This window comes from Lonchura striata, chromosome 14 (genome assembly GCF_050655825.1).
Source record: "Lonchura striata isolate lonStrDom1 chromosome 14, ASM5065582v1, whole genome shotgun sequence".
NCBI classification, from domain to species: Eukaryota; Metazoa; Chordata; class Aves; order Passeriformes; family Estrildidae; genus Lonchura; species Lonchura striata.
In genome coordinates, this window is record NC_140716.1 from 11,532,501 (window position 1) to 11,546,617 (window position 14,117).

General features: G+C 45.6%; 1 protein-coding gene across 5 annotated transcripts in view; it reads left to right on the forward strand.

Moving 5' to 3' along the window:
• CARHSP1 (calcium regulated heat stable protein 1) overlaps positions 1-14,117 on the forward strand; it is a 38,786-nt gene that overhangs the window by 20,860 nt on the left and 3,809 nt on the right. For all 5 annotated transcript variants that reach the window (XM_085592401.1, XM_021539932.4, XM_085592400.1 and 2 more), the window contains exon 3: positions 3,913-4,035. In XM_085592401.1, the coding sequence (XP_085448527.1) occupies positions 3,913-4,035 (123 nt within the window). The remainder of the gene's footprint in view (positions 1-3,912; positions 4,036-14,117) is intronic.

Sequence of the window (14,117 nt, forward strand, 5' to 3'; positions counted from 1 at the left end):
CCAGCCCCCTCCACTGTGCCCATCTTTTTCATTTAGGGGTGTTTTTCATCCCCAAAACCCCCTCCCATTATTCCACTGGATTATTTTCATCCCGGTCCTAGTGTGGGTGGGGGTGTAGGTGATTCCTAGGAGCAATTAGCTAATTAACATTTCAATGTCAGTACTTAGTTCGAGCCAAGTGTCCCAGCCAGGCTGTTTTGTTCATGAAACACACCACTCACTTGGGTTTTCAAATTTTTAACGTTTAGTAATAATAATGAAATGGTTATAAAAATAGTCATACAATTAGAGTAATAAAGTTTAGAGTTAGGACAATTGCAAGACAATAAAAAAGCAAAGAATTGCGGACATCCGGATGCTCTCAGACACTTAAGTCACAAAAAGCATGCCTTGTGAACAAAGGGATCACCCTCAAAACAATGCACTGTTTCATATATCCTTCATGGTTATGCATACATTCTATTTAAAACAAGAAGCTCTGTCTGTTGTATGTCAACTGTTTCCTTTAATTCCCATGGCATCTTCGAGTTTGAGCAAGGCCTGAAGAAATTAGCTTCTTCTGATAAGAAAACCACAAATTCCTCTTCTCTGGAAAATTTAGGTGCTCCTCAAAGCAAGTATCTCATTCCTTAAAAAAAACCCTTCACATACATAGGTTCTACTTCAACATTATGTTGTAACCTAAAACTATATTTAACAGACTACTTAAGAGAATTAATACAGCATAACTTTCTAACATTACACATATAATATTAATTGTAACATTTGCAAAAAGCCAGTCATAAAATATGCAGTTTTCACACTGCCAAAGGCAGCTCTGGGCCAGAGTGGGGCTTGTGTTTGAGTGTGCTTTGTGATACTCTTCACCAAGAGGATGCTTTAGACTTTTAGTCCAAATGTCCTATAGTTTTTCAATGCTGTGTTTTACTAAAGGGTGTTCAAAGTTTCTTGGCTCTTTAATACAAAAGTTTTACAGGGAGGGGAAAACACACCAAGATTTTTCAAGACAGAGTTAGTTGCCTGAAGCTTTGTGTCACTTCAGACATTGGGTTGTGGCTTCCAGGACCAGTTTGCGTTGATTCTTCCTTCTCAGAGCCAGAATTTTTTTGGTGTTGTTTTTTTTTTTTTTTTTTTTTTTTTTTTTTTCATGATTTCTCTTTTCACTGCACCTGAAGTGCTGGACCAAACCTCACTGGAAGTTTTAGGTTTTTCACTCCTGATACCTGTGCTAACGCCATCAGTTACATTTTAGGGATACTCCATCACTTTTCAGAGGAAAGTGTTTCCTTGTTTCATTTTCTTGTTCAGCTTTCATACCTTCATTTTAGGATTGCTCAAATAGACCTGTTAAAGAATATGCTGATTATCAGGGTGTGACCCCTATCTTTTTCTCTAAGGTTTTCTGTATGAAGTTTTCCATGAAACGAGGTAATATTTGTTGCTTTTTGTAGTTCTTTGAGGTAGTGATCTTTCAGCAGAGAGCAGAGCTGCTTTCCCTGAGCTTTCCTGGGCCCCATGGTGCTGTGCAGGCTCCTGTGAGCCCTGTCCAAAGGGAGCTTCTCCCCAGAGCAGCAGCAGAGGATGGTTTGGCCATTGCAAAGAATTCCCAGTGCCTGTCAGGGCCTCCCAGTGAGGGGCTGACGTGAAGAAGGCAACGTGGGCTTCTTTCTTCATCTCAGAGCCTTTGAATCAGGATACAGTGTGAAGCTTCTGCCACAGCCTTTTGTTTCTGTATGAGGAAGGTCTGGCAGTGCTGAGTGAATGCTGTGGCAGTAAGAGCTCAGCCCCACAGCCAGCCTCTTTTGGACCACTCACTCTGGTTTGTGTGCTTCTCCCCTTTTGCTTCTTGCAGTGTTATCCAGCTCTTTTCTTCCAGAGTTATCCATGAGGATTTAAATAATAACAGTCTCACTGATGCTTCATATTATTACTTCTGAATTCTAAATGAGGCAAAAAAAGAAGAGGAGCAGAAGAAAAGTTTATATGTTGTCAGTTCCAGGAGCCTTTAAATGCCCTGAACTTTCTGATGGAAGTAGATGGCTAAAAAGAACATAATTGACTTAATAATTGGGGTTGCCCTTGAAAAGCAAGTCCAAGCTAGCTTGCTTCAGTGCCATGTTAATAATGAACTCTTTGTAAATCTTCTCAGCTGTTAATCTTAGTTTGGTTCTTACAAAAAGAAATAATTTGTTATTTGGCTTCCACAGTTCTTTAATCATTAATTAGTGTAGGAATCTTGCTGTATTTGTTTGCCCTGAAAAACAGAATAACTCTGAATTTTTGTGTGTGTGTGTTCTCTTTAAACAAGAGGAGCTCTAGGTGAGCACTTGTATAAAGAGATGAATGTGACAAACAGTGGCTTATTAATTCAGTGGGATTATTTAATATTGGTTCACTGGGAGTGGGGGGCCTCATCCCCTACAGTGCCATATCTCTTTGAAAGATGTAATTGAACTTTAATAGCTTGTTTAGGACAGTGAGTGCTTTTCTGTGTAACAAGCACTTGTGAGGTCAAGTGTGTTGACAGCTTTATAGAGCTGGAAATGAAGTGATTTAATGGAGATTTCTTTCTTTAGCACTTTAAACTGCATTTCTTTATTGTTAGTTTGATTTAAGGAACAAAGATGTTGCCATTTTTTGAAAGCAATTTCATTGAGACTTCAGTAAAATTTAAACATTTGGTACAGTGATTTTCAAATTGCCATGATGCATGTAACCAAATGTCCACACTGTCATTGTGTTTGAAGAATTGCACCAAAATCCTCTTCTAGCATGGAACTTGCTGGATACTCCTGGCCTGAAGAAGGTTCTGATCTAACAATGCTCAGAGTAAACCCTGTAATATGTCTAAACCAGTTGGTTTTCATTAATGGAAGTGGATCCCTGGATCCAAACCCTGGATCAGTGTATTTGATGCAGAAAAGGATTTAACCACAAAATTTTCAGGACAAGTCAGGTTTTTTGATGGCAGTATTGGAGATTACAGGTTTTGCAAATGTGTCTCATTTTAAAATACAGGTCACATGGCAGTGGAGGAGTTCAGGCATGAGTCTTGCTATTATGCACTACAGCTGTGCTCACACTTCCTGTGAAATCTGTGACAGCACAACACTTAGGTGCACACTGCTACTCCCAAACTCATCAAAGGCAGAACATTCTTACATTTAGTATGGTGTCTGGAGGTGGAAGATTCTTACATTTAGTTTGGTGTCTGGAAGAAAGCATGGCGCTGTGACATTCACATTTTCTGGACAGAGAGACATAATTCTGTCTCTCAGGATTTTCTGGAGAAGCACAGAAAGAAGATGAGAAAACAATCTTTATCTCTGCTCCTTTGTTTCCCCATGTGGAATGTGGTGTGGAGATTGCTCACCTGCAGTGATGCTGGGTTGGATTCTGATGAAGTTGTTTGGGTTCAATGAGCAATTGGATCCAGCTGTGCTTGGGCTCAGCACAGAGTCACAAGTTTGAGTTAGGTAAGTAAGAAGTAAGTATGTAGAAGAGTTAGGTAAGTAAGAAGTAAGTATGTAGAATAGTTAGGTAAGTAAGAAGTAACTATGTAAAATAGTATCTCTTTAAATAGTATATTAATGTAATATAGTATAGTTTTAATAAAGCAGAGCTTTCAGCCTTCTGATCTGGAGGCAGACATCATAATTTCTTCCCTGATCTGGGGTTTGCCACATTTTTACTCTATGGTGCAGTGATGAAGCAGTTGAATTCAAGATGGCAACAGATGCATTCTAGTGCTAGCAAACATCATCTCAGTCTGTGTGTCCCTTCCAGAGGCCCCAGGCAAAGCCTGTGCAGTGAGAGCTGAGCAGCTCAGGGAGGGAGGAGGGCTTGGCCAGCCGTGCCTTGTGCCCGCGGGAGCGTGCCCGCTCTGAGCTGCTCTTTGTGTTCCTCCTGCAGCACGGTGCGAGCCTCCGAGGGGCCCGTCTACAAAGGGGTCTGCAAGTGCTTCTGCCGCTCCAAGGGCCACGGCTTCATCACCCCTGCGGACGGAGGCCCCGACATCTTCGTGCACATCTCCGAGTGAGTTCTGTGTGCCCAGGGAGGCTGCAGCTCTGCTTTCCTTCCTTACCAAATGCTTTCACATTTCAAACACAAGACTGGTTTATAATCTGCCACCCTCACTCCAGCAAAGAGGGGTTATGCAGATGTTACTGCAGCGATTGATTATGCAGTTCTTTTCCTGTATTATTATAAATCTGTTGAGTTAAAAACTAGAAGATGATCCTTAAATCTCTTAGAATAAGCTATGAGTTTTGCTCAGACCCAGAAACCTGCATTCACCTGAAGCAAATATTCCATGCAGTGTCTAGTTTTAATGTAAAGATTTACAACACTGAAAATTCATTACTTTTACTTTGCACTACTTGTACCATTACTAAACTAAAGGTTAATTGCCTTTACTGTTGAGAAAAGTCACACTTTATTACTTCCTTGAATTTATCTAGCTTAGGTTGTAAGCAATTTATAGTTAAAGCTTTCTCTGTTAAGGGGTTCATTAGTGCTTGAACCCTTTTTGTCCTGAACACACTGAGAACCACCCGCTCTGAATTTACCTTTTGATAAACTAAGCAGATAAAGTTTTTTAAGTCCCTTGCTGAGAATTTTTCTCCAGTCTAAGCCAGTCTTTGCAGCATACTTAGAAAAGAGACTGAAGAATTTAAATGTAATTTTAAGACTATACACTGTACGCACACTTTCAGTGTAAGGAGATAAAATCTCCCGCAGTTCTGCTCTGTTTCTCTTTCTGCACATCCCATAATCCCATTAGCCCTTTATCCCCAGTCTTTGCAGAGCTGCTTACCCGCTGTGACCCCAGCATCCTCTGCAGTGGCAAAGTTTGGCGCAGTCCCAGATCCAGCCTGGCATTCCCAGCCGTGGCTGCATTCCTGATTCCTGGACTCCTGCTGAGGCTGCAGAGCTGCACATCCCATGGGACAGCCCTGCCTGCCCAGGAATGCCCAGCACACCCCATGCCTGCACTGCCCTTGCTGTTTATGGCTTGGCTAATCTGCAAGGTTTAATGGGCAATTTTAATATTTGTTCCTAGGCTGGGGTGTTGACTGGTGTTGGGGCTGCTGGTCTGTGAGGGGGTGTGTGTTAAGATTGCTTGATGTTTGTTCTCCTGTAACCTCTTCTAGATCTACCACCAGTTTTATTTTACCTATTATTTGCAGTATTGAAGCTGTATAATCCTTATTTGTTCTTCAGAGAGGTTATGCAGTGGCAAGTCAACAAAAGCCTTACCAAAACCCACTCACATTGCCCCAGCTGTCTTTCCTGGTTGTGTGTGCAGCATGTCCTTGGAGAAGGAGCACTTGGCTTTCCTCCAGGTTTCTGGAATGTTACTGCACAGTGGGCATTGACAACCCAAAGCTCTGTAGGGCTCAAGGGTGCAAATAGGGTCAGTGGTCTGACTTGTGTTCCACCCAAAGAAGTGACATTTAATATCTCCTTTCTCTTTTGTCTGATGCAAAAGCACTATTTCTCCTCATTTCCTGAATAACTTAAAAATAGCATTTCCTATGTCACAATTTAAAAAATTTAACTGTGAACATCTAGTCTGACCTATACAGTTACTGATCAGCAGGGGCTTAGTTACAACAGCCTTCTCACAGAAACATGAATTTTCAGCCTTCTAATGAATTCCTTTTAAAGAACTGTCTATTTTCAGTCCTGTTTTTTTTTCCCCTGTACATTTTCTCTTCCCATTAGTTCAGTAAAATTTTCTTCAGTTATGTGAAATTACTCATTTTAAAACCCCGGAGGTTACTTTTTGCTTGTGGTTTTGTTTGTCTGTACAAAATGTGAACTGCTCTTTCAGGTTCCTGTCCTATGGCCCAGCACATCTTTCTGTCTTGGACTTGATTCTGGATGCACAAGGTGTTCCTGCCCTCAGTTCCCCTCCACTCAGCAGAAACTCCAGTGATGGTTTTTCTGTTTCCCTCTTTAAGACTCCCATATGTCTCCTACGCTGAGGTCCAAGTGACATGACAGAAATAACTTTGTGTGCTGTGATTTTTGGTGCTCTGTGCGAGGCCCCCGAGGCAGGAGTCCCCTCCCGTGGCTGTGCTGTTGGTGTATGGATCCCATCTGCTCCCGGGCTGCTTTGGCTGGGAGCGCTGGAGTTACCAACCCTGAGTGTGCCCTGCTGCCTCCTCCCACCACCCACTCCCTCCTCCCCAAAGCACCACTGAATGAGTCAAAAGGTTGTAAAAGTTTATGGCCAGCCACAAGTCTGGAGGTGTGTTCAGTGTGTTTGTTTGGCTGTCACAGGAGGTCTCTGCCCTGGCACTGCCCGTGTCTGGGGAAGCTGGGGCAGGGAGGGCTGAGAGGGGCAGAGCTGCTCTGTGGGCAGGGGGTGAGAGGCTCTGGCCCCTCAGACACAGCCCAGCCACGGGACCAGCCTGGCTCTGCTCTCAGCTGGGTCATTTCAGAGCAGTGCTCACACCCGGGGCAGGCTCCCCGTGCTGTGTGTCCCTGCAGGGCACCTCCTGTACCCCATCCACTGCTGGGAGGCACCTGTACCTTTCTGGCAGAGCCTTTGCCCAACCCATGGCTGGCAGGTCCAGTGCTGAGGCTCCTCTGCCTCCCTGGGGATCTTCTCCTGCCACAAGCAGGCTCTGAGCCCTTTGTGGTGTTTGCCTGGCTTGGCTTTCAACATGGACCTCCACTTCTCCCCCCATCTCCACAGTGGGCAAACCATGCCCTTCTTCTTGTAGAAACTTTGTGTGTTCAAAGACTCTTTTCCTTGCTCTTTCAGAAACATCTTACAAGTTCAAGTTCCTATGGATTTGGTAGGACTGAAGTGTTTTGTGTTTTTACATCTTCTCTAGGTCGATTCTGCTCTCTTGAAGTCAACAGCAATTTTTCTATTGTACCAGGAATGGGCCACTGTTTTAAATGTTTCATATGTAGGTACTGTCTCAGAGCTTCAGCTCAAAAATAGCGGATGTTTCTGCCTCAACCTGTTAGTGAAAAGTTCTATTATTGAAGCACTGAAGGTTTCAGCACATTGTGTTCTTTAATTACTCAGAGTATATTTGACTTGCTGGAAACAGCTTTTAGTGCTGGAGGGTGATGGTATCACTGTCTTAATTCTGATGCAAGGCAACACTGGAAGGACAAATTAGTAATGCCTTTCATTTCAGTTTATTTCCCAGTTAATCTGATAGATTGCTCTGTGTTAACTGGAATTGCTTTTTGTGGCAGCATTCTGTAACCAGGCCTGTGGCTCAGGGGACTCCAGTGATTCTGCTTTGTACAGTGTGAGTTTTGAGATCCTCCTCATGTTTATAAAGTGATTTTTTTTCTATCTATTTATTCAGTTAAATCTGGATGTGAGAGAGGTGTTAGCCTGTTCATGTCTCAGTGTGCTATAGGCATCTTCTTGTGAAATGAAAGCGGATTGTTCCTCCTGAATTCTTCCCAAAAGCTGGGGTTTCAGGAGCTTGGATAAAATGGTTATGCCAGTTTGGATTCACTAAGCTGTGATGGAGGTTTTAAGCACAGGGACCAGCTGCCTATCTCGCAGATTATTATGATTTTCAACATATATATTTAATTTGAGGAATTACATTATTTTCTTCCCTAAGCTTTGAGGAGCTGTGAGGTTACACTTTAGTGAAAATGTCTTCCATAGGATAGGATGTCTGTTTCATGTAGGTTTCCTTATTTTTTGTAAGATAGTAACAACACTTAGGTTGGCATTTCCTTTCTATAAGTGAGCATTAGCCCTAAAACAAAGTCAAATGTATGTGGCACTCAAAAGCTTCACTTGATGTCTGCAAAATTTTCTGTGTATCTGTGCATGAATGTGGCCATGTAGACATGTTTTATGAGTGGAACTTGCACCAAAGCTGCTTTATTGAGTTGGACTTAAGAGATGTGGGTAGAAATATAGGATCACAGAATTGTTAGGATTGGAAGGAGCCTGTGGAGAGCATCTAGTCCAATGCCCCTGCCAAGGCAAGGTCAGCCAGAGCAGGGTACACAGGGGTGCATCCAGGTGGGTTTGGAATGTCTTCAGACAAGGAAGAAATCATCTCCTCCCTGGGCAAAACCTTCAACATAAAGAATTTCTTCTTCATGATGAGGTGGAACTTGCTGTGTTTGGTTTATGGCCATTGCTCCTTGTCCTGTTGCTGGACACCACTGGAAAGAGCCTGGCACCATTCTTTTGGCAGCTGCCTTTGAGATCATTAAATCTAATGAGATCCCACTCAGTCCTCTCTTCTCCAAACTAACCAGACCCAGCTCCTGCAGTTTCTCCTCACAGGATGCTGCAGACCCCTCAGCATCTTTGTGGCCTCTGCTGGGCTCTCTCTGGCAGCTCCTTGTCATTCTCCTGAGCAGCCCAGACCTGGACACAGAGCTGCAGATGTGCCCCAGCAGGGCTGGGCAGAGGGCAGGGTCACCTCCCTGCCCTGCTGGCCACACTCCCCCCAAGCATCCCGGGGTTCCCCCTGGCCCCAGGGCACACTGCTGGCTCCTGGTCAGCTTGGCACCCACCAGCACCCCGAGGTCATTCCCTGCAGAGCTGCTCTCCAGTGGGGCAGCCCCAGCCTGTCCTGGTGCTTGGGGTCATCCCTCCCTGCCTGCAGAACCTGCACTGGCCTTTGCTGAACCTCTCTGCCCAGTTCTCCAGCCTGCCAGGGTCTGGCTGGATGGCAGCATGGCCTTTGAAAGGTGCTTTTTGTCTGCCTGGCTTTGTTTGAATGAGTGGCTCTGAAGGCTGCAGAGATGATTTGTTTTGGTGTTTGATAACACTTGTGTGGAGCCTCTTCTCTTTTTTAACTGATTGGGTACAAGTGAATCCTGTTTGCTTGTGCTTACTGGAGACAGTTCTCAACTTGGTATAAATAGCTGTGCTGGGGAAATGTCATGGCTCTTTGGTGGGATGAGGTTTTGTTTTTCCCAGATTCATACTTCACCCCTCTGTAGAACAAAGACAAAATGTGCTTGCTGTACTGAATATAAAGCCCTAGCTGGCAAGCATGGAGGCAGAGGAGTTGCTGAGATAGTAATTCCAGATAACATCTCTGGAAAGCAGGAAGCAAAGGCAAATTCATTTGCCTGGAGTGAAATTTTTTAAAAAGCCCATAATTGCATTTTTAATAGTGACATGTACTGTTAATGCTTTCATTTCCACCAGCCTGTAAGATGATCCACTGTCACCAAATGGATGGTGGTGTTTCAGCATCAGTGTGAGAGCTCTATCCTCCTGTTTGTCACCTCCTTGGCTCGTGTTCCATCCTAGGAGTAAGTCAGCTCTCCCAGACACTCCCTGGTGTGGCTGTCACTGGCTCTGTCACCCTCTTGCTGTTCCACCTGTAGCTGTGGGATGTTCCCAGAGAGCAGACAGGGACTCCCTGCAGTGCTGGCTGCTGCTCTCCCCTGCCAGGGGCTGCCTGTGCACACAGGTTCACATCAGCTTCCCTGCCCAGCTGGGCTGCTGAGGGGTGGGGGAGCAGATCGAGGTGGAGCACTGCACCCACTCTTCTGCTTCCCCAGAGCATTTGGGAGTGGCACACCATGGAGACTGGTTTGTGCTCCAGGCCTTTGCACTTATCTGGGATTTGGCCTGAAGCCTGTGAACCTGCAAGGGCAAGGCAAGGAGGTGGCTCACCAGAGAGCAGTGATGGATAAATGACCACACTCGGATTTTTTTTAAGATTTTATTTTGCAAAAGCAGCATATTTAATGAGAGAGAAAAAACATGCAGTGCTTGTGGGTTTTCTGCAGTTTGCCAGCACTTGGCTCTGAAGGGGAAAATGCTGCATTGCAGAGAGGCCTGCAGGCTGTCCTTCAGGCTGGATTCCTGACCCCGTGGGAGTGATGGCTCTGGAGAATTGATGCTGTGCTTCCCCAGGGACACTGGCACACAGCAGCCCCGGGTCCCTGGGGCATCCTGTGCTTGCTGTGCTTTACTTCTCCATTGTGGTGATCTCAGGTTTTGCCTCCAGTGTCTGTAACTCAGCAGGGCTGAACACTGAGGGCTCTGGCTGGGCTCCCAGGTGGGGATGGTCCCTTTCTGCTGTTGCATTCCAGCTGCTGGCTATGCTGGAGATGTTCTGTCAGCTGCATCTTCCTGCAGGGAGAACCCAGCTGTGCCCCTGCTGCACCGAGGAGCTGGCCCTGAGCTACTTGTGGCCATGGAGAGATCATCCTTTCATGCTCATTCCTTTCCTCTGATTTCCTGCCAGATCACTGGTTGGTGCAGAGCATTAGTGCCACATCTCCTGGCTTCTCCGTGGTGCTTTTCCTCTGGTGGAGTGGAACAATATGGCTTGGAAATTACCTGATAGTTCTAAATGATCTGAGAGCTGCATCTGAGCTGAGAGATCAAACTTCTCTGGCTTTTCTGTGAACTACCAGCAAAACAGTTTCTGCAACCAACTGCTCTGGGAGTGCTGAGAAGCCAAATCTCAGCTTTATGATTGCCTTCAAAACACTGGATGACTTATGTGCTTTGAACAGCACACATCCTTCCTGGTGTGCTCCCTTTCTGATGCTTTGCTGCAGGGTGAAGTGCCTGAAAAAGCAGATTATCTGGGGCAGGAAGGAGAGGCAGCAGAATTCCAGATCTTTCTTGAGAGGGGTTTGGAAATGAATAGAACATGGATAATCTTTTTCCTAAGGGTTCTCCACCACCCCAGCTGGCTCAGAAAACTCACTTTGCAGTGGTGCATGCAGGAGAGTCAGGTTCTTGTGGTCATTGCAGAGAAGTTTTCCCAGAATCTTCCCCTAAAGGATCCAGGCAGTGATAGGTGAGAGCCAAGGCTGGCACTGCAGCAGTGGCTGCTGGAGGATGGGGTGAGCTCAGGATGTGGCTGCCCCAGCTTTGGGTCCCAGATGCACACAGCAGTGGGGTGGTGAGGGGATCCAGGCTGGGTGTCTGCAGGGACAGCTGCCTTTGGCTGAGCCCACAGGGGCATCCCTGCAAAGCTCTCTCCTGTTCCTTCCTCACAGGGTGTCTGTGCTCCTGGGCTTGAATTAGCTGCTGGAAGTAGATTTGGAGCCATAACTATCCCTGAATGGGGATTCAAGCACCATGGCCCAGTGGAGAACTGGGCAAGAGGATGGTGCATCCACTGACCTGGGAGAGAAGTGCAGCTCCTGGGAAGTTTTCTCTGCAGCAGCTCGGGGACCAGGGAGCCCTGGAGCAGAGACCTTGGCTATTAACTGCTGGGATTCTGCAGTGTCTGAGCCTCTTTCCACTTGTCTGCCCCAGCCACGAGTGTGGCTGGTGGGGAGAGGCAGCCCTGCTGCTGCCAGCCAGCTCCCTGAGGTCACTGCTGGCTTTGTGGTGGCTCCTGGGGCCCTTGGCTTGCACAGGGGATGCATGGCAGAGCATTTGGGATTAGTAACTCACAATGGTTCATTATTCTGTTGTAACTTGCTATTAAAAACACCTCAGGTTTCTTGAGGCAAATGTTGAGGTGTTAAATGAGCTTTAAGAAGCCCAGGAGGTAACAGAGCCCATGGAAGGGCTCCATGGTGTCATCCATGGCAGGCTTGGTCACCAGCAAGGCTCAGAAATCACTGAAAACTCTTGTTCCAAAATGTTTCCACGTGACTTTGGCTTGGTCCCAAGAGGTTTAACTAGAGTCCTGGAATATGAATAGCAGCTGTGAGAAGGAAGAACTAGAACATTCCTTATTTAGGTAATTTCCTAATAACCTCCCAGTTCCCTAAAAATAGTGCAGGATAAAATGCTCCACCACACCAGGCTGGCACTGAGCTGGGAAATGGGAGTTGCTGGATAATCTAAAACTCACTCTATTGTGTCTCTCTCTGACTCTAACATCAAGGAAGCATTTCCTATTTTTAGCTTGAATTTGAAGTTGTTGAAGTGTCTTGAGATTCCTGGGTATGTAGATATTCATTATTTTGAATTGAAAGTGCACTCCAATACCTCAAATAGCAGCGGAAACCTCCACATTCCTCTAAATCAACATTTAATATATATGGAGGGTGAAAGTAAAAAATACAGATCTAAAATTATTTAATCAATATGTACCATCAAAAAAGTCCATGTTTAACTTCCTTTACCAAAATTTCCAGGTAACTTGCATTGGTTACAGAATGTCTGTTGTAGGCTGAGTCTGTCCCAAGAACTCTGTTTACTCTCTCTTATCTTTTCCAGCTCATTTCCTGCCCAGTGCTTAAGTTTTGCCTCCTGCTGGGGGACCTTCCCCCAGCTCTGTGTGGGGCTTTGCTCAGCCCCTCTGGAGAGCCATCCTATTGTTCTTTCTGGATGCCACCACAAGCACTGCACAATCTGGATGGTGTTTTTTTCTCCTTCCAAGCATCCCAGGTAGTGATGGCAGGGCTGCAGTGAGTCTGTAGCTGTCCCAGAAGCAGCTTTCTGTGGCAGACACTGCCAGGGGACACTGTTCACTCTCAGCTCTGCTCAGGCAGACCAGGACCTTTGTCCTCTCGGGGGCAGTGATGATCTCGTATTTGTGAGGCACCAAGAGTAGCTAGTGATCACAAACCTGCAGGAGACAAAAGAATATCTGATCTGCGGAAAGAAAGTTTAAAGGCCAAAAGCAGAAAATTAAATTGGAGATGTTTGTGTGGCCACAACCTTTATGCACAGCTGTGCAAGGACAGGCCTTGCTGGGGTAAGGTCACCTCAACAAGTGAGGAAAGACAGCAAAGTAAGGATTAGGTGAAGCTGTCCTGGGGTTGAATGAGGTTTTATCACAAGCTCCAGTCACCTGTAGTGTCAGCTTGGATAAGCAGTGAAACCCAGAGAGGATCTGATGCTGTCAGCATAATGCTCAGCCCTGCAATGAATGCTCTCTAGCAGAGAAAAGTGCACCTCTGGTGTGGGTGATGCTCAGGGCTCTGCAGATCCTGGGGATGATCTGATTTGTTCAGTAGAATGAACTCGTATTAACAAGTATTTAACCTCATGATTCAGCATAGGAATGGGTCAGCAGATATTTTGGTTTATTTCTTTTTCCTTGGCAGACCAGGGGCTCACACAGGCCACCAACAGTGAGCTCCCGAGGCCTGAGGGCCGTGGTGGCTTTCAGTGACAGCTGAGTGTGCCCTGCACCCTGGGCCTTGGCTTCTCCTCTCCCTGCAGTGTGGGGGTATTACCCATGGTCTGTGTGTGGGTACTGGCTCACTTGGTCTTATTTCTTGGAAAAGTTGCAGGTACACTTCATTACCAGTGTACCTGCAACACACATCTGGCCAGAACCTGTCCAGGTACATATTCATATTTCCATTTTAAACAAAACACACCCTAACAAAACATCCATCCTTTTTAACGCTCAAGCTGTACTTCTTCCTCACTTGATTTTGAATATTCAAGTGATACCTAATTTACCTCCATTTTTCAGGAGCTTAAAGCTTTTTTGTATTGGTGCTTCAAGAGACTGTGAATCCACTTTCCTTTTGCATTAACCATATTTACCTACTTTTGCAGATTTCAAGCGTTTATTTTACTAACTGTGGCTTATCCTGTTTTACAGGAGGTTTTAAAAAACACTTTAGGTCCCTGTTTGTTAAAAATAAAAGATGTTTCAGCCAAACCCGAGATCCCTTCCTGGGCAGGGCATCCGTTTGGTTGGGTGGCTGTGCAGTGGTGACAGGTTCCTGCTGCCTGCTTTAGTTTTAGTGCTTTTACATCTATAGAAGATTTTTTTTTTTTTCTTTGCAACAAAAGATCAAGAAAGTCAAGAGGTTTATGTAGGAAAGGTGATGTCATTTTTTTAATATATCATTTTTATTTTCACTTCTGGTTTGAGTCTTTCAACCCTTTCCTGTGTCTCTTCTTGGGGCTTTGTGTCCCCTCCTCAGATTCCAGTACATCCTTTCTGCAAAACTGCTGTTTCAATGTCAGGGTAAACTTCTGGGTCCTGGGTCTTTGGTGGCAAATTCCTTTGGCGCAAGAAAAGGTAAATTAGTTTCTGCTGCTGGAAGGACAGTAAGGGTTGGGTGTGCAATCCCTTCACACCTGAAAGGATCTTAAACCTGTTGGGACTGGGGGAAGTGGGGCATGGATGCAGGCAGTGGCTGGGGAGGACAGGCACAGCAAAGGTCAGGGGTGGGAGCTTGAGCAGAGCCTGTCCAGGGTGATCCTGGGC